This window comes from Phascolarctos cinereus, unplaced genomic scaffold (genome assembly GCF_003287225.1).
Source record: "Phascolarctos cinereus isolate Bilbo 61053 unplaced genomic scaffold, phaCin_HiC Scaffold_8;HRSCAF=390, whole genome shotgun sequence".
NCBI classification, from domain to species: Eukaryota; Metazoa; Chordata; class Mammalia; order Diprotodontia; family Phascolarctidae; genus Phascolarctos; species Phascolarctos cinereus.
The window spans coordinates 27616249-27636745 of NW_027556291.1; the positions used below are offsets into that span (position 1 = coordinate 27616249).

Below are 20497 nucleotides of genomic sequence, written 5' to 3' on the forward strand. Positions count from 1 at the left end.
GTCCAAGTTAGTTAATGATTTATCATTTTTGTTAGTCTTGAAAAAAACCAGCTTAGTTTTGTTGATTATTTCTAGTTTCTTTGTTTTCAATTTTATGGTTTATAGGATCATAGCTATACAGCTAGAGATAAATCTCCTTATTTTAAAGCTGAGGAAACTGAGGCCCACAGAAGTTAAGAGATAAGGTGTCAAAGACAGTAAATGACTGCCAGTCTGTTAACCTCAGCTAGTCATTTAGCATTTATTAAGGGCAAGGCACTGTGCTAAGATACAATGAAAGGCTAGAAACATTCTCTGCTGCAAAAACTACGTAAAGAGAAGATAAAGACCTCTCTTCCTCTCTTTTCTCCTGCCCCAAGCTCTTTCCCACAGTCTTTGAAGAGTGGAACTACAAGATGAATAGACCTCCGAGCGAGCCTAGAGCGACCCCCGGAAGTGCGTCACGACAGGAAGTGGGCGGGGCTTCACAGCTTGACTTCCGCGTCCGGTGCGTACATGCTGCTGTTGCCGTGGTCGACTTAGTTTCGGGTGAGTTGAGTGTTAGTTGAGTGGGCCTCTCGATGGGTCGGAACCAGCCTCCCTCAGCCTACCCTAGCCTCTCCCTGACTCCCTTTGGGGCCACTCTTTCTGCTCTGCCCGTGCTCTGACCAGTCGTTGCTGACCAATTATGCCTCAGCGTCCCCCGCCCCAATAGAACACTGCTCTGGCCACTCAGAATTTCTGGGTTCGTCTCCGCACCAAGGCAGACACAAGCCCGGCTCCTGGATTTAGCATCTGCGCCCCTGAAATCAGATCGCTCTTGACCAAGGTTGGGGAGGGGTAGGGAGAAGAGGGGATCCGGAAAGGATCCAATCTGTCTCCTTCCCTTCCCTGCCAAGCTTTTAGAATATGATCCTTGCCTCTATTATTCCCTTATCAACCACTCACTTTTCTACTCGTGACTTTTTGTGCGTTATTTTTGGAAATAAATTTATATTGCTTTTTTTGTTTTTATATTACCAACATTTTTCAATTTGCCCCTCCCCCATTCTCTTTGACAGCCATGTCTGAAAACAACTAATAAAAAAGTGGGGGAAAAAATCTAGCAGAACTAACCAACATTTCAAAAAAGTTTGACATTATATACAGTGTGTCCCATATCCACAGCCCCCTGCCCCCTTTCTGCGAAGGTGAGGAGAGCTTTCTGGTGCCTCATGTAGGACGGGGCTTTATTGTTATAGTTTTGTTTGTTTCTCATTGTTCTTTCTGTTTTGTTGTATGTATATTGTTTTCCTGATTTTGCTTACTTCACGTTGCTTCATTTTGTATACATTTTCCCATGCTTCTGTGTGTTCATCATAGAAATCCTTTCTTTTCTTTTTTTTTTTGCTTTTTGGTGAGGCAGTCAGGGTTAAGTGACTTGCCCAGGGTCACGTAGCTAGAAACTGTCAAGTGTCTGAGGCTGGATTTGAACTCAGGTCCTCCTGACTCCAAGGCCAAAGCTCTGTCCACTGGGCCACCTAGCTGCCCCCATATCCATTCCTTCTTATAGCAAGACATTCCATTACATTCATATACCACAACTAATTTAGCTCTTCTGCAATCATTTCAACTTATTGTGATATGACTAGAGCTGCTCTCTCCAAAGTCACCTTTCAGTAATAACCAGATTCACTGGCCTTTCCTCTTCTGTTTTCTTATTTGTCTTTGTATCTTTTTTATCTTGCTGATTCATAGTGATGGACTGTGATTGCCTGGGCAGGTGGGCATAGGGACTATACTTATGATCTCATTGGTCTAGGGAGCTCCTGGATGAGGAAATTCCTTCTACCAGTGTCCCTGCTCTGCAGCTTAGAGGAGAGTTTAGGACTTACTCAGCATCAGCACAGGCAGCAGAGGTGGGTCTTGAACCCAGGTCTTGGTTCTAAGGCAGCTCTCCAGCTAGCATGCCACTCTGTCTCTCAGTTGCTGGAAAGAAAACATAAAGAGCATTTAATGATAATCCAGTCTGCTTATTTTACAGATGAGAAAACTGAGGCTGCTAAACGGTGAAGGGTCTTGCCTAACGTTTTGTGGTTACTGGGGATTTGTACTCAAGTCCACTACGTTATGCTCAGACTCTTTGAACTTTTTTCAACATTTGAAAGAAATCCTAAAACCTCTGGCATGCAAAGGTAATCACTAAAGTAGATGATATTTAGGCTTCTCAAGCAGTATATCTAAAACATTCCTTATTTATCTTTCCCCTAAAACCTGTCCTTCCACCAAACTTAGCTATTTCTTTTGAGAACACCATCATCCTTTTAGTACCCCCGAGTTCAGAACTTCAGAATCATCCTCAACTCTTCCCTCTCCTTCATCCTCCATATTCACGGAGTTGTCAAGTCTATGCCACCTCCATGACTGGTGTCTCTTCCTTCCTCTCTACTCACATAGCCAGTAACCACATCAGCCCTCATATTATGAGGCCTCCTACTTGGGCTATTGCAGTGCAGTAGCCTTCTAACTGGACTCCCTGCAATTATCCTTTCTTTTCTTTTCTTTTTAAGTTTTTACATAATTTATGCTCTGATGAAAAATTATCTTCATGGATAAACATCATCCATAGTGCCTTTTATTCCTTCTGTTGTGAAATCTCCAGCTCACTTTTTGCCAGCACCGACATTTGCCTTTGCAGTACCTCTGACTTTCTTCATTCTGTTCTCACGTTCCTTTTGCTGTTTTCTTGATGTCTTTTTCTTCTCATACCGGCCATGCCTTGCAAGTCTGTGCTTTGGTTCATTTTTCTTTGCATAGTCCAGGGAATCATAAATCATGCCAAAGCCTGTTGTTTTGCCACCACCAAAATGGGTTCTGAATCCAAAGACAAAAATGACGTCTGGAGTTGTCTTGGCCAGTTGTTCTTGAATTTCAGTCTTGGGCACTGTGGCCTTTCTAGAATGAAGGACATCTATAACCATCTGTTTATGCTGAAGAAGTCTGTTTGTCATGAACTTCTTGGTGGCCGGCTCCTTGAGCAGCAGGAGAGGGAAAGGGTGCAGTTATCCTTTCTAATCTGTGCTTCTAAGAGCTGCAAAAATCATCTTCCTCAAGCACACTTCTAATTATGTTACTATACCCAAGAATTTTCAGTAGTTCCCTGTTAGAGTCATAGGTTTTAAAGCTGGAAGGGACATTTGAAGCTATCTAATTCAACTTTCTCACTTTATGGATAAGAAACTTCGGCCCTGAGAGTTTCAATGACTTGCCTAAGGTCCCAGAGGTAATAAGTAGCACAGCTTGGCTTTGAACCACTCTCTCCACTGTACCATACTGCCTTACCATACCAAATTCCTCAGCTTAGTACTTAAAGCCTTTCACAGTCTGGCTCCATCCTTCTTTTTCCAGACCTAATTCCCATTACTTTTCTTCATGTACTCTTATTTGCAGTCTAACTGGCCTACTTAGATGGTCTCCCTCCTGGCCTCTGCATCTTAGAATCTTTAGCCTTCTTCAAGGCCTGACTAAGAAGGGCGACACTAGCAAGTTAATCTACCACCTCCTGTTGGGAGCCATTACAGAACCACCTCCTATGATTAGTTGTTAGTGTTCTTTCCTTCCTAAAATGATCATTTTACTTCTCTGTGTATATGTTGTGTCCTCTGGAAGTATGTATGCAACTTTAGGGCAGATAGTGGTATTTTTTTTTAATCTTATCCTTACATCTATACAATAGTGGGACAATTCCTCCCCTTAAGGACATTACTATGTAATGGGGGAGACGATTTATAAAGGAGTAGTGGCCAGGGAAGAATATTTTGGTCTGGGAAGTCTCTAGGGGTGTTAAGTGGGACAACAGGGCATGCCCTTTCCACAGGCTATGGTAGTTTTGATTTGATTACAGTTCTTACAAGATGGGAGGAAGAGAGGGTGGGGCTAGGGGCAGGGGGGCAAAAGGCCAGGGGTATGAAGATGAGGATGCATGGGTCCAGGCAGTTCAAAGCTGAGGAGCTTTGCTTCTCCAGGTCTGTTTTCTGGAAGTCAGGATGGAGCAGCAATAGTGGGGGACAGGGGATGGGGAGTTGGGGTGAGAAGGAATATCTGAGATGAAGGTAAGAACACACATCCCAGACATGATGCTCCTCTAAGCCTAAATTGGCTTCTTTGCATCTTCTATACATTGCTTCTAGTTCTGCCCTCTGGGGCCATGCAGGACAAGGCCAACCCTTCTTCTCCTTGAGCACTCTTCATATACTTGCAAACGAGTTATTCTGGCCCACAGGCTAAACATCCCCAGTTTCTTCAAGCAGTTTTCAAGTTGTATGATCTATTCCAGCTTATACCTAAGCAGGAATCCCTGTAATAATGTCTTTAACAAGTCCAACCTCACCCTCTGCTTAAAGACCTCCATTGATGGGGACCTCACTGCCTCATTTTGTTGTGTTGTTGTCATTTCAGTCATGTCTGACTCTTCACACCCAATTTGGGGTTTTCTTGGCAAAGATACTGGAGTGATTTGCCATTTCCTTCTCTAGCTCATTTGACAGATGAGGAAACTGAGGCAAACAGGGTGAAGTGACTTGCCCAGGGTCACAGAGTTAGTAGGTGCCTGAAGCCAGATTTGAACTTGGGAAGATGAGTCTTCCTGACTCCAGGCCCAGCACTCTATGTACTACAGTGCCACATAGCTACCTTATTACGGAGCTCAGTCTTGAGCCGTTTTTTCTTCGGCAGCACTGTGGTATAGTGAGAAGATCACTTGTGTTGGAGTCAGGAGAGATCTGATTTGAATTTTGCCTCCAACATTGACTAGGTGTGTAATAGCCGTGGGCAAATCACTTCACTGTCCTGAGCCTTATTGTCTTCATCTATAACATGAGGTCATTACATGTAGTAGGGTTAGGGTTAGGCTACAGTGAGACCATATACATAAAGAACTTTGCAAACCTTAAAGTGTTATGTAAATGTCAGCTCCTGATGCCGTTATTCTTTCTCCAATGCTCCACTGAAGGGCTTGTGTCCAGCCTTTTTATTGGTCTCCTTGACTTCTCTACCATGTTTCACATTGTGATGAATGCTTATTAAATGAATTTCCATCTTTATATCTTCTCTTCCCTTGACTTCCATGATCCTGTACTCTCCTCTTTATCTACTGATCCTTCTGTCTTCTTCACTAGTCCTTTTCAGAGTCCTTGAAATGTAGACATACCCCTACATGTTCTCCTTTGGGGGTTCTTATCCATTTCTTTGGCTTTAGCATCCACAGCTAATCTCTATCCTTGCCATTTCCCTAGAGCTCCAAGCTTGTGTCTAACTGCCTCTTAGACATTGCCACATCATGTCCCACTGATTACTGAATCCAAAATGGGACTCATCATCCTTCCCAATCAATTTGACCTTCCTTTTGACTTTGTCTTCTTAGTAATAGCATCACCATCTTCCCCACCACCCAGTCAGGAGTGAAACCTTGGAGTCAGATTCCTGGAGTCTCACAGTTGGAAGGAATTAGCAATAAAGAAGCTAAGATGAAGGACAATTTCTTGAGCGAGCATTCCCCCCAGCAGTATCCTTGATAAGTAGTCATCCAGCCTGTGCTTGAAGACCTCCAGTGCTAAGCAACTTGCTATCTCATATGTCGTCTCATTTCCTAGCTCTGATTGTTAGGAAGTTTTTCCCCGTATGGTATCAAGACCTCCGTATGTAATTTCGGTCCATTGTTTCTGGCCTTCAGGAGGCTCAGTGAAACGAAATCTAATGCCAACTTTTCAAGTGAAAGTCCTACAAATAGTTGAAGGTGGATATCATGTCTACCCCCACCCCCATCCCCATTAAAGTCTTCTCTCTAGACTCAACATCCCCAGTTCTTCTAAGTACTCCTTGTGAAATGTAATTTCCAGTTCCCACACCATTCAGTTTGCTCTTCTCTGGACAAGCTCTAGCTTGTTGATGTCCCTCCTAAAATTTGATGCCTAGAACTAAGTCCAGTACTGGAGATATGGTCAGACCAGAGTACAAGGGACTAGAATCTTATCACTCCAGTCTCAAGATTGCATCAACATATTTGGTTGCCATTTCACGCTCTTGACTAATTGAACTTTTATGCCATTAAAATCCACAGGAATTTTTCCTAAATAAACTGCTGTCTACCCATGTCTCCCCTTGTCCATTTTTGTCTAGTTTACTTTTTGTGTCTCCATGTAGGACTTGGTATTTCCATGTGTATTACCTTAATACTTCACGATTTCATCAGTTTGACTCTCCATTTTCTACTGATGCAGATTGCAGCCTTTCAATGACTTGGCATATCATCTTTAAGAATTCCTTTGGCCCCAAAATGGATTGCTCTCCTCCCTAACTGATGATAAGACTCTCCAGACTTAGTTAGGTTTGTCTTCTGATGACAGATATGGCAGGCCCATCACCAGGCCTAGACATGGCCCCTTTCCAGGTTGGTGGTACTTGCCAGAACTTGCACTAAAATGGCATAGCCCTTCAGAGCCTAGGCTTACCTCCAGGTGCTGACAATGGAATAGGACTTTAGTAGACACTCAGTGACATAATGACTGGAAAGTTCTTTGTGAGCTTTAAAGGGCTGGGAAAGTGTTAGCTTTTGTATTTATCTTTTACTCTGCCCTACCCCCTCATCCAGTCAGTGGCCATATCCTTTCCATTCTACCTCAATTTACTTAGGTCAGCAAGCATTTAGGGGCAGCTAGGTGGCGCAGTGCATAGAGCTCCAGCCTTGGAGTCAGGAGGACCTGGGTTCAAATCTGGCCTCAGACACTTGACACTTAACTAGCTGTGTGACCCTGCGCAAGTCACTTAACCCCAATTGCCTCACCAAAAAAAAGCAAAACAAAAAAAACAACAAAAAAACCCCAAGCATTTAGCAAGCACCTATGGATAACCAACCATAAACATTAATTAAGTACTTATGGTATGTATTAATACTTTGGTCGTTTCAGGTTGCAGAGATTGAGCACCTGATCACCTAGTATAACTCCCTGTCAGCCCCTGAGCTGGACCTGGACCAGGCCGGGGAGAGCAGTGTGGCCAACTGGAGGTCCAAGTATGTCAGCCTGAGCGAGGAACAGTGGAAGGACAATGTGAACCTGGCCTGGAGCATCTCCCCACACCTGGCCGTGCAGCTGCCCTCCAGGTGGGTGCCTGGGAAGGAGGCAGGGAGACGGCCCCAGCGAAGCCATATAGGGGTGGGAGGCAGCTGGGCAGCCCCCTTGGGGCCATCCCTGTGTCCGTCCATGAGGATGAAAAGCTTATGGTGAGATTGGAAAGGCAGGGGGTTCCTGAATGCCAGGCCAAGGAGGCTGGGCAGAAAAGGCTGCCAAGAAAATGATGTCCGGCAAACCTCAACATGCTGCACATTAGCTATTGTTCTTGTTCCCTGTGGGCAGCAGAAGGCCCTGAGGGCTTCAGAAAAACAGGAGGGGTTGTTCTTCCCTCCCAGACTGTGCCCCAAGGGAGGCAGGCTGGTGGGGAGTCACAGAGTGGCGAGCCTGGCCTTGGGGCCGGGAGAACTTGACTCTGCCCTCTTCCTTCATGCCCTGGCCCAGGGCCCAGGTCCAGGCACGCAGCCCCAAGCCAGTCTAGTCCAGTCTGGGCAGCTCTCGGGAACGTTGGAGGGGCCGAGCAGGACTGATCTGCCGTGGCAGGGGGCTTCCCCTCCTGGACTGAGCAGGCACTAGCCCTGCCCCTGGCCAGAGGAGAGACTGGTCTCTGCCTTCTTGGTGCCCTCTAGGCTGGTCAGAGTTCTAGGCAGTGAGGATACAGATGCATTAGTCAAGCAGTTCCTGCTCTCCAAGAGTTTATGTGCTACTGGAGACACTGGTATGCTTTGTGCCAGGGGCCAGCCTTACTCTGGAGTTGTCCTTCCCATTTTCACTTCCCTGCCACCACCCTATTTCAGGTTCTTAGAACATCAGCTCTGGATGGACAGAGAGGAATTGGCCTTTACCAGGATCCAGACTCAGGTGAAAGCAGGCCAGGACTTGGAATCCAGGTAGATCTGAACGGTTAGGGAAAATCCCATGGTTCAGTTTCCCAGTGGTCAAATCGAGGAGTGTGATAGCATACAAAGAAGGGGCCCCTGGGATTCAGGAGACTTGAGTTTTAGTTATGGCTCTGCTGAGAACTATCTGTATGACATGGGGCAAGTCATATCTCCATGCAGGACCTCAATTTCCCCCTCTGTATGTAAAATGGGAGGGCAGGACAAAGTGACTTCTATGATTCTTTCTAGCTCTAGACCCTGTGATGTTATTGCAAGAGTATTCCCACTTTTCACATTGGATATAATCTTTCCCCTTCTGTAGTGATATCTTGGAGATTTAGTATATTTTAAAATATATTTAAACTGACAGGTTTAAAAAGCAAACATTTGAACCTGTAAATGTCTGAAAGTCATTCTTTTAATATTTAAAAATGGTTAACTATTTATTACACATGTTGCTTTCTCAGTAGCTTTCCTCACAATAGTGGCTTCAGGAGCAGCAGAGGAGTCCACCTCCTAGCTCACCCATCATTGATTAACTATTCATCACCTGGACACGTCTTTGTGAACCCAGCCCCCTACTGTTCTTTCCTTTGCCATCTCTTCTTTTACTGTGTCCTGGCCAAAAGGTAAGGAAACCCTTACACCTGTGTCTCCTCCATTCTCTTCTGGTTACATGGGAACCCCAACTAGGCACGGTCATTTCCTCTCACATACTACTGTATCTAGCTGAGGGTCATGGCTTCCAGTGACATTGCTTAGCACCATGGGGTCAGAATACTAACTTTAAGATGATGTGGAAGCACTGAAATGGGAGAATAGCTGCTCAAGGGTCCCTCTGAGTCCATTCTCAGTCTACCATTCATGTCTGTTTATTTTCTCTTAGTTACTTGTTAGCAGTTAGGGCACATTTTCACTAGGTGAGCTTGTAACTAGACTGGGTGATCTGAACATCAGTAATTGAGGCACCGATGAAAATGCTTTTGCATTTCCCTTTTTAAAAACAAATTCGGGGTAGCTAGGTGGCGCAATGAATAGAGCACTGGTCCTGGAGTCAGAAGGACTTAAGTTCAAATCCAGCCTCAGACCAAACACTTGACACTTACTAGCTGTGTGACCCTGGGCAAGTCACTTAATCCCAACTGCCTTGCAAAAAAACCAAAACAAAACAAAAAAACCCCAAAACTACAAATTCTTTATTAACCACTTGAACTTGGAAGTCTTCAACAGTAATCTCAAACATTCTCTTGTTAAAATGAAATCCACATAGGATCATCTCTTAATGAAAATCACAAGGAAGGGGCAACTAGGTGGCGCAGTAGATAGAGCACTGGCCCTGGAGTCAAGAGGAGCTGAGTTCAAATCCAGGCTAAGACACTTAACACTAACTGTGTGACCCTGGGCAAGTCACTTAACCCCATTGCCTAATCAAAAAAAAAATTTAAAAAAAAAGTTGCATAGCCTAGAATGATAATAATGAGACAAAATACCAAAACTTATCTGATGCAGTAAAACCATTAATTTGAGGAAGATTTATATCTCTAAATGTTTACATCAGTAAAATAGAGAAATAGTAGATTAATGAATTGGATGTACATTTTTTTTTTGTGAGGCAATTGCCCCTGGATATCCAATTTAAAAAGCTAGGAAAGGAACGAATTAAAAATCCCCAATTAAGGGGGCTGCTAGGTGGCACGGTGGATAAAGTGCTGGCCCTAGAGTCAGGAGGATCTGAGTTCAAATATGGCCTCAGACCAGACACTTGACACTTAACTAGCTCTGTGACCTTGGGCAAGTCACTTAACCCCATTGCCTAGCTCTGCCCCCCCCCCAAATCCCCAATTAAACACCAAATTGGAAATCCTGAAAATTAAAGGTGAGATTAATAAAATTGAATGCGAGAAAATCATTGAATTAATAAATAAAACTAGGAATTGGTTTTATAAAAAAAAAACAAAATAGATAAAACATTGCTTAATTTGATTAAAAAAAGAGAGAAGGAAACCAAGTCACTAGTGTCAAAAATGATAAAAGACCACTGTTGTTCACTTGCTCAGTTGTGTTCAACTTTTTGTGACCCCGTGGACCATAGCACACCAGACCCTTCTACCTCCCACTATCTCTTGGAAGTCTGTCCAAGTTCATGTGCATTGTTTCCATGAAACTATCTATTCTTCTCATCCTCTGCTCTCCTCTTTTCCCTTTGCCTTCAGTCTTGCCAAACATCAGGATTTTTTCCAGTGAGTTCCATCTTTTCTTTATATGGCCAAAGTATTTAAGCTTCATCTTCAGCATTTGATCTTCCAGTGAATAGCCTGAAATTAATTTCTTTAAGTATTAACTGATTTGTTCTACTTGCTGTCCAAGGGATTCTCTTTCTTTTCTCCCCCCCCTCCCCGAAGGCAGTGAGGTTAAGTGACTTGCCCAGGGTCACATAGCTAGTGAGTGTTATGTGTCTGAGGCCGGATTTGAACTCAGGTCCTCCTGACTCCAGGGCCGGTGCTCTATCCACTGTGCCACCTAGCTGCCCCTCAAGGGATTTTCAAAAGTTTTCGCCAGCACCACAATTTGAAGGTATCAATTCTGTGGCTCTCAGCTTTCCTTATAGTCCAACTCTCACAACCATACATTGTTACTGGAAAAACCATAGCTTTGACCATATGACCTTTGTTGGCAAGATGATGTCCCTTGCTTTTTAGTCTGCTGTCCAGCCATGGTTTTCTTTCCAAGGAGCAGGCATCTTTTAATTTCATGGCTGCAGCCACCATCTGCAGTGATCTTTGAGTCTAAGAACATAAAATCTGACACTACTTCCATTTCTTCTCCCTCTGTTTGCCAGGAAATGATGGGATCAATTGCCAAGATCTTAGTTTTTTTTTTTCCGATGTTAAGGTGCAAGCCAACTTTTATACTTTCCTCTTTCACCCTCATCAAGAGGTTTATTAATTCCCCTTCACTTTCTGCTATCAAAGTGGTATTATCTGCATATGTGAGATTGTGGATATTTCTCGCAATAACCTTAATTCCAGCTTTTGATTCATCCAGCCTGGAATTTCCTATGATGTGCTCTGCATATAAATTAAATAAGTAAGGTGATAATATGCAGCCTTGTCACACTCCTTTTCCAATCTTAAACCAATCAGTTGTTCCATGTTTGGTTCTAACTGTTGCTTCTTGACCCTCATAGAGGCTCCTCAGGAAACAAGTCAGATGGATGATCTGGTCCTCCCATCTCTTTGAGGACTTGCCGCATTTTCTTGTGATCCACACGATCAAAGGCTTTAGTGTCATCAGTGAAGCAGAAGTAGATGTTTTTCTGGAACTTTCTGGAACTGCTTTTTCCATAATCCAGTGAATGTTGGCAATTTGGTCTCTAGTTCCTCTGCCTCTGAAAACCAGCCTGCTCTTCTGGTAATTCTTGATTCAATATTGCTGAAGCCTAGCTTGCAGAATCTTAAGCGTAACCTTGCTGGCATGTGAAATGAGTGCAATTGTTTGGTAATTTGAATTGAAGTACTGAACTCCATGTACTGAACTCCATTTTGTTTTCTGACCTCCATCTTCTATGGCCTCCTTCACGGAAGTAGGAGTTCCTGCCTTAGAAGTTCCCCCCTTAGGAGTTCCCACCTTAGAAAACCCACCAATAAGGATATCCGCCCCAGTCTATTTCATGATCCTTATATGGTCCCAAAAGCAGGATTAACCAATCGCTTGTTTGGCTTCTGTAACTTCCTGCTTACGCAACCCCTGACCGTTTACTCTGTGGCTTCTGCCTTTATAAACCCAAGCTCTACCCCTGATCAGGGCTGCTCGATCTGGGTGTGTACCCCTTGCAGCCACGCGCTAATAAATCCACATTTCAAATTGTGTCTGGGTCTCGCTTGCTGAGTTTTCGGTACAACATTTTGGAGGCCCCAGAGAGATTCGCGGCACACTGTGTCACTGCAGAGACCCACCTGGGGAAAACTTCGGCCTCGGGAGGGAGGGATTGCTCTGTTCTGACTTTTAGGGGAACCGGCCCCTGAGATGTTCCAGGGCCCCAGAACTCAGGGCTGGGACAAGCCTCCCTCCCCGACTCCGACTGTACCTCATTTCGGCCCTGTGGATTCTGGACCTGGTAACCCTCTGGAGGTGAGTATACCCAGATTTCCGTTCCCTGGTGGAGAACGAGTGTCAGATGCAGCAGTTGCGCTTAGCGCCTCGATCTCCTGGGCACCCCGAGACATCAGTATCACGCCCGTATCTGGTTCCTGGATTCTGTCTTAGTTGTGTTGGTCTATTAGTTTATATGTGTAGAGATTGTGTTTTTAAGAGGTTCTGTTTTGTGATCATCTGTCTGAAGCCACCTCTATTTCATACTGAAAGGCAGGTGTCAGACTGGATCGCAGACAGTTTTCTCCAGGGCAGTTTCTCCGACTTCCATTGGGAGGATGTGTTTGTGTTCAGGCTTTTATTGTTTGTCTGTGTCTGTGTTCTGCGATAATGGGGGGTTCGGCTAGCACACCCAAAACCCCTTTGGGTTGTATGTTGAATCATTTTAAGGAAGTGTATCAGGAAGGGGCAGATTACGGTATTACACTAAAAAAATCGCAACTTACTCTGTTCTGTATGAATGAGTGGCTGACCTTCGGGGTAGGATGGCCACCACAAGGTAGTTTTGACAAGTAAGTGGTGACTGATGTTTGGAAAGTTGTTACTGGAAACCCCGGACACCCTGATCAGTTTGCATATATTGATATCTGGCTGACCCTTGTAACTTACCCCCCTCCCTAGTTAAAACACTGCTCCTTACAGAAAGGCATCCGAGTGCTAGTTGCTCAGCCACAGAAGACTTCTTCCTCTAGTGACCCTCGTAAGGTTCTTCAAGAATCACAGGAAGGAGACTTTCCCCCTCCCTATAACCCGGCCCTCATAGGAATGGCCCCCAATCTCCTCCAAGATTGTATCCTCTTTTGCCTCTATCTGCCCCACTACCCGACTCCTCTGGCCTTCCTGTATCACTGCCCAGCCCTTTATCACCCCCGCACACACGGACGGGGGCCAATTACCACCATGATGACAAACCTGCTCCTGCAGTCCTTCCCCTCCGGGAAGCACCTAACCTGGAGGGTAGCCCCTTTCTATTCTATGTCCCTTTTTCCACTAGCGACATCTTTAATTGGAAGGCACAGAATCCCTCTTTCTCAGAAAAGCCCCAAGCTTTAATTGGATTATTAGAATCAGTCTTCCACACTCATAGACCCACTTGGGATGACTGTCAACAACTTCTCACCACTCTTTTCACTATTGAAGAGAGGGAGAGGATTCAAACAGAGGCAAGAAAGGCTGTCCTGGGGCTTGGTGGAGGGTCAGTGGAAGAACATAGGGATGATGTGGAATGGGTTTTTCCGCCCACACCCCCGAGATGGGACCCAAATACTGCTGCAGGGAGGGACACCTTAGACACTTACCACCGCTACTTCCTCCAAGGCCTCAAGGCAGCGGCTCAGAAGCCCACAAACCTCTCTAAGGTCTCAGAAGTTCTGCAAGGTCCTCAGGAGTCCCCAGGGGCCTTCCTTGAATTTCTGTACGAGGCGTATCACAAGTATACCCCTATAGACTCTGAGGCCCAAGAGAATGCTCGAGCCCTGAATGTAGCTTTTGTCTCCCAGTCCACCCCAGACATTAGGAAGAAGTTGCAGAAACAGGAGGGATTTGAGGGCATGAACATATCCCAGAAATAGCCCAGAAAGTTTTCAATGCCCGAGACAGTCCATCTGAGAAGTCCAATAAGTGCCTAGCCAAAGTTTTAGTAGTAGCCCTTAAAGAGGCCCCATCTTCTTCCGTCCCACGCCAAAAAGGGCTGAGAGGTCCCCGCCCGGCTTTATCTAGAGACCAGTGTGCTTATTGCAAGGAAATTGGGCACTGGAAAGATGAGTGTCCGAATAAGAGACTTCAAAAACCCCCAAGTGTTTTAGCCCTAGGAGATTGAAGGGGCCCAGGGTCTTTCTTGCTTGACCCCTGTGAACCCCATGTAAAGCTTAAGATTGGGTGTCACCCTATCGATTTTCTGGTAAATACTGGGGCTGCCCATTCTGTCCTAACCCATCCGTTAGGCCCCTTGTCCTCAAAAACCACCCCAGTGCAGGGGGCCACAGGGAGTATTTTGTCCTGCCCATGGACTTCCGAGCATACAGTTGATTTGGGCCAAGGTACAGTTACTCACTCATTCCTTGGTATGCCCGATTGCCCCTACCCCCATTGGGTCGTGACCTCCAGAAGCTTGAAGCCACCATATCCTTCAGGGGAGATTCAGCTTCTCTTGACCTCTCTCAGGACTCTACTACTGATTCTCTTCCCTCTATACTTGTCACTCTACCTCTATCCTCTGAGTTTCTGCTGCATGAGGCTGCCACTATGGGTGATGTCAGTCCACATTTGCAGGATCTTCTTGCTTCCTTCCCTGGTGTATGGGCAGAATCCAACCCTCCGGGATTGGCCTCTCACCATCCCCTGGTAGTGGTCCAACTGTTAGCTACTGCTTCTCCTGTGTCGGTCCGTCAGTACCCCATGTTGGCCGAGGCTCATCAAGGCATAGCGGTCCATATCTCCCGGCTCAGAGAGGCTGGTATTCTTGTTCCCTGCCATTCCCCTTGGAATACTCCCCTTCTTCCTGTTCGTAGACCAGGGAACTCTGATTATAGGCCTGTATAGGACCTTCAGGAAGTGAATAATTGGGTGGAGACCATACACCCCACAGTCCCTAATCCCTACACCCTGCTCAGCTCCTACCTGCTGGACATTCAATTTACACAGTCCTCGATCTTAAAGATGCTTTTTTCTCTATCCCTTTGGCCCCCACTAGCCAGCAAATTTTCGCCTTTACCTGGATTGATCCTGGGGGTGGGTTTTTGGGCCAGCTAACATGGACCTGCCTGCCTCAGGGCTTCAAGAACTCCCCAACACTCTTTGATGAGGCCCTACATAAGGACCTTGTCATTCCCTGCCTCTAATCCAAATTGTTCCCTTATTCAATATGTTGATGATTTGCTCCTGGCCGTGCCCTCTGAAGCTCATTGTCTACAAGCAACCCACTCCCTCCTCTCACTATTACAATCTCTGGGCTATAGGGTATCCTCTAAGAAAGCACAGATCTGCCAAACTTCTGTCACCTACCTTGGATACCTTCTCTCTGAAGGTAGGCAGGCACTCCCTATCTAACTCTAGAATCCAGGCCATCCTTGACATCCCCACCCCGACTACCAAGAAGCAGGTGTGTGAATTTTTAGGTACTGTTGGTTACTGTAGACTATGGATCCTTGGGTTCGCTGAGATCACCAAACCTCTTTATTCTGCTACAGCTGGCTCTGGCCCACTTCAGTGGTCAGTTGCTAAAAAGCAGGCTTTTGACTCCCTGAAACAGGCCCTCCTCTCTGCCCCTGCCCTTGCCCTGCCTGACATTACCAAACCTTTCCATCTCTTTGTTGCTGAATCTAAGGGGGTAGCCAAGGGTGTGCTCACCCAAACTCTTGGCCCTTGGCGACGACCAGTGGCTTACCTGTCTAAGCGTCTTGACTCCGTGGCGTCAGGGTAGCCACCCTGTCTCCAGTCGTGGCCACCACGGCACTCCTCGTGAAAGAGGCAGACAAGCTTTCTCTTGGACAGCCCCTCTCTATCACTGCCCCCCATGCTGTGGAGGCTCTCTTCTGCAGCACCCCTGACCACTGGCTTTCCAATTCTCGCCTCACTCAATACCAGGCTCTCCTTGACCAGCCCCGCCTTACCTTCTCGAAAATCTCCATTCTAAATCCCGCAACGCTTCTCCCCGATCCTGGTCCCCATCCCTTTGACGCTCTCATCCATAATTGCTTTCAGCTCTTGGATGAAATTCAGTCTGTCCGTCCCGACCTCTCCGATAGGCCCTTGTCCAATCCCCGAATGACCCTTTTCACAGATGACAGCAGTTTCACTGATTCCGGTCTCCGCCGGGCCAGGGCAGCAGTTGTTTCCTACCCCTCCTTTTCGGTTCTTTGGTCTGCCCCACTGCCCCATGGTACTTCTGCCCAAAGGCTGAACTCGTCTCCCTGACCCAGGCCTTATATTTGGCTACTGGCAGTTCGACGAATGTCTACACTGACAGCTGTTGTGCCTTCGCTACAGCCCGTGTACATGCAGCCTTGTGCTGTGAACGAGGTCTCCTGACCTCGGCGGGGAAAACTATTAAAAATAAGGAGGCAATTTCGGCCTTATTAGAGGCTGTCTGGCTACCTGCTAAGCTGTCCATCATTCCCTGCCCCGGTCACCAATCTGGGAACTCTCTAGAGGCCATGGGAAATTGCGCGGCTGATGCAGCCGTGAGACAGGCGGCCCTGGGAGTTCTACCTGAGTCTTGTGTTGCCCCCTTATGTCCTGTTTTCGAGGCACCCCCACCCTCTTACTCGTCCTCGGATGGTTCCTTCACAAAACAAAAAGGGGGAAGTAAGAACAACCTTGGGTGGTGGGTCCTCCCTGAAGGGTGAGTCTTTGTCCCAGAAGCACTGGGAAGAGAATGGGTCACACGGTTACATCAGATCACCCACCCGGGGGCACGTAAAATGGGCCCACTACTGAGAAACAGGTATTTTATCCCACACTTGGACAACCTCCTGGCCAGTACAACCGCCCGGTGTGGGACATGTGCACAAGTTAACGCAAAGCAGGGAAAAATTACCCCCATGGGGATCAGGCTACGAGGTTTGCAGCCAGGAGAACATTGGGAAGTTGATGTCACAGAAGTGAAGCCCCCAGCAGCAGGCCATAGCTACCTTTTGGTTTTTGTGGATACTTTTTCAGGGTGGGTGGAGGCTTTCTCTGTAAAACATGAAACAGCCACAGCAGTAGTAAAAAAGATCCTGAAGGACCGCCTCCCAAGCTTCAGTCTCCCGATTGGCCTAGGTTCTGACAATGGCCCGCATTTATAGTGAAGATATCTCAAGAATAACAAAAGCCTTAGGAATGGAATGGAAATTGCATTGTGCCTACTGTCCACAGAGCTCAGGTCAGGTAGAAAGAGCCAACCGAACCTCAAGGAATTCCTCACTAAATTGGTCCTAGAGACTTGGTTACTCTCCTTCCACTGGCTTTGCTCCGTAGCCAGTGTATCCCCAACAGACTAGGGCTCACACCCTTTGAAATCCTGTTCGGCAGACCCCCGACAATTCTTCCCTTAATAAGGGAGGAACTCCGGGCGGATGTCACTAATTCTTCCCTAATTAAGTTCCTGCAGGGGCTCCAGGAAACACAGAAGACTCTCCTGAAATCTTTCCGAGACGCCCTACCAGTCCCTACCTCTGAGCCTGTACACGCTTTCAGCCCAAGAGACCCAGTCCTGGTCAAGAAGTACACTGCCCATCTGGCCTGGAACCTAAGTGGAAAGGTCCCTACACCGTGATCCTGACCACTCCAACAGCCATAAAGGTGGACTCTATCCCTGTCTGGCTTCATCATTCACAAGTAAAGGCGGCCGCTTCATCTACTGGTCCTGAGAAATGGGAAACATTACCAGGTCCAGATCCCCTCAAGTTGCATCTCTCCCAATCATCCCCTTCCTAACCTTTTCTTTTGCCCTTCTTTTAATCCCTTGCATTGGACACCCTAATCCCCATGCTCCTTTGCCAAAACCTAAGTGGGTCCTAAAATCCAGGGGGGCTAACCCGAATACACCCTCACTCTGCCTGACTGCCTGCCTGGCCCCCACGGCCCTGGCACCCTCTTCAGTGTTCCCAAACCACCGTGCTCTGGCATCCCTTCCAAACCCTTTCTCTGCCCGGGGTCAAATGTATGTCAGCCTCCTGAGTACTTTGACCCAGCAGCATCTTTTACCCTCATGGCAACTCTACTCATGTGACTCTTGTTATCCCTAATCAAAAGTCCCCCCAGTGGTTCACACCCCGGACCTGGGGTTTGTATGCTTGTCGGGGGGGAGAAGAAGGGGTGCTCCTCACTGTGTGTAAACAGGTCCCCAAGAGGTCCCCTTTGCCCATCGGTCCTCTAGGAGAATTGGCCCTCCCACCTAAAATTCTTCCTAATCCTCTGACTCCTACTAGGACCCCTCAGGCTGACCCCCCTCACCCCTCTATTATGGGACTGCTCCGAGCTATCCATGGTGTTGTCAACTCCACCCGGCCTGACCTAGGGCCTAGTTGCTGGCTGTGTATAGATGCACAGCCTCCATACTATGTGGGAGTGGCAGTTAATGGTTCTGTTTCCCATAGCTCAGACTCTGAGAATTGCCGGTGGGAACAACCTAGGTTGACCCTCAGCGATGTCCAAGGCAAAGGTACCTGTCTTACCTCATCCTCCTCATCCCTGGAAACTTCTCCTTACTCTCCTATCTGTAATAGTACTGTGGTTGTTCCAGAATCCTCCTCCTCTTTTTATTCAGCGCCATCCGGCACTTGGTGGGCCTGTCTAGATGGGATTACACAGTGCATCTCTGCTGCGGTGTTCCTGAAGGAATCTGAGCCTCTATGTATATTAGTCTCCATTATCCCCCAGGTCTCCCTTCTGCAGGGCCCGGAGGGTTGGGAGTACTTTGCCCATGATGGCAGTGTGTCCTACCGAAGCAAGCGAGCTGTTCCCCTCCTCATCCCTATCCTCGTAGGGTTGGGGCTAGTGGGATCAACCGCTGTAGGTACCGCTGCCTTAGTCCAAGGAGAGGCCAGTTACCGGGAACTTAGTGCTCAGGTCGACGTTGACCTCAGTCATCTGGAGCACTCTATATCCCAACTGGAGAGACAGGTCAACTCCTTGGCCGAGATGGTTCTGCAGAACCGGAGGGGTCTAGACTTATTGTTTCTCAGGCAGAGCGGCTTTTGTGCTGCCCTCGGGGAGGCCTGCTGTTTCTATGCCAATAACTCAGGTGTAGTTCAGGAGAGCCTTTCCCTGGTATGGAAAAATATTGCAGACAGGCAGAGGGAACGAGAAAGGAGTGAAAATTGGTACCAGAGCCTGTTTCGGACTTCCCCATGGTTAACTACTCTTATTTCTGCCTTGGCCGGGCCTCTGCTCCTCCTCGCTATAGCCCTAATTTTTGGTCCTTGTCTGGTTAATCGACTCCTTGACTTTGTTAAATCCCATATTAATTCAGTTAAGTTACTATTGGTCAGAGATCCCCGCTATCAGCCGCTGGCATCCGCCTCCTTTGCACCCTACAATGATGCAGCCCCCATCACGTCAAGGGTTTGATGTGGTACACAAAAGAAGTGGGAAATGAAGTACTGAACTCCATGTGCTGAACTCCATTTTGTTTTCTGACCTCCATCTTGTATGCCCTCCTTCACGGAAATAGGAGTTCCCGCCTTAGAAGTTCCTGCCTTAGAAATCCCGCCAAGAAGGATATCTGCCCCAGTCTATTTCATGATCCTTATATGGTCCCAAAAGCAGGATTAACCAATCGCTTGTTTGGCTTCTGTAACTTCCTGCTTATGCAACCCCTGACCGTTTAGTCTGTGGCTTCTGCCTTTATTAACCCAAGCTGTACCCCTGATCGGGGCTGCTCGATCTGGGTGTATACCCCTTGCAGCCACGCACTAATAAATCCACATTTCAAATTGTGTCTGGGTCTTGCTTGCTGAGTTTACGGTACAACAGGATATTTTTTGGAATTGTCCTTTTTTAGGATTGGGATGTAAACTGATCTTTTCCAATCCAGTGGCCACTGTTGTGTTTTCCAGATTTGCTAGTATATTGAGTGCAGCACTTTAACAGCATCATCTTTTAAGGTTTTAAACAGCACAGCTAGAATTCTATCACCTCCACTAGCCTATTGTTAGCAGTGCTTCCTAAGGCCCACTTGACCTCATTCTCCAGGATGTCTGGCTCTAGATCAGGGACCACTCCATTGTGGTTATTGGTAATGTTAAGATCTTTCTTGTATAGTTATTCTGTGTATTCTTGCCACTTGTTCTTAATCTCTTCTGTTTCTATTAAATCACTACCGTTTTTGTCTTTTAACATGCCCATTTTTGCATGAAATGTTCCCTTGATATCTCTAATTTTCTTGAAGAGAGCTCTTGTCTTTCCCATTCTATTGTTTTCTTCTATTTCTTTGCATTGCTCGTTTCAGAAAACCTGATCTCCTCACAGTTCTCTGGAATTGTGCATTCAGTTGGATATATCATTCCCTATCTCCTTTACCTTTCATTTTCCTTCTTTCCTCAGCTATTTGTAAATCCTCATCAGACAGCCATTTTATTTTCTTGCTTTTCTCTTTTTCTTTTTTTTTTAATAGTATTTTAGGTTTTTTTCCCCCCAGACAATTTTTAGCATTCATTTTTACATTTGAGTTCTACATTTTTCTCCCTCCCTTCCTCCCCTTCTCTTTTCCTAAAATGGTAGGCAATTTGATATAGGTTATACATGTGCTATCATGTAAAACATATTTCCATATTTGTCACTGTTTTGAAAGATTTCTCTTCTTTGGAATGTTTTTTGTTCTGCCTCCTATATAGTGCTTTGTCTGTAGTTCTTCAGGCATTCTGTCTACCAGATCTAATCCCTTAAATCTATTCA

At 46.4% G+C, this 20497-nt stretch overlaps 1 protein-coding gene across 5 annotated transcripts; it reads left to right on the top strand.

The window, feature by feature from the left end:
- The first annotated feature begins 438 nt into the window (after positions 1-438).
- Positions 439-19540, top strand: ERVS71-1 (endogenous retrovirus group S71 member 1, envelope). 5 transcript variants are annotated; one of them, XM_078147978.1, is made up of 5 exons: positions 439-528; positions 6924-7117; positions 7883-7975; positions 8434-8595; positions 11154-19540. In XM_078147978.1, the coding sequence occupies exon 5, from the start codon at positions 18065-18067 to the stop codon at positions 19169-19171; it is 1107 nt and encodes a 368-aa protein (XP_078004104.1). In that variant the 5' UTR covers positions 439-528; positions 6924-7117; positions 7883-7975; positions 8434-8595; positions 11154-18064; the 3' UTR covers positions 19172-19540. The 5 variants fall into 5 exon arrangements, with proteins under 5 accessions (XP_078004104.1, XP_078004103.1, XP_020830678.1 ...); XM_078147977.1 differs by having other exon boundaries at positions 8437-8595; XM_020975019.2 differs by having other exon boundaries at positions 8437-8595; positions 17202-19540.
- The last annotated feature ends 957 nt before the right edge of the window (positions 19541-20497 follow it).

Coding starts and splice junctions, on each gene's coding strand:
- ERVS71-1 (XM_078147978.1), top strand. CDS start 18,065: ATGGGACTGCTCCGAGCTATCCATGGTGTTGTCAACTCCACCCGGCCT.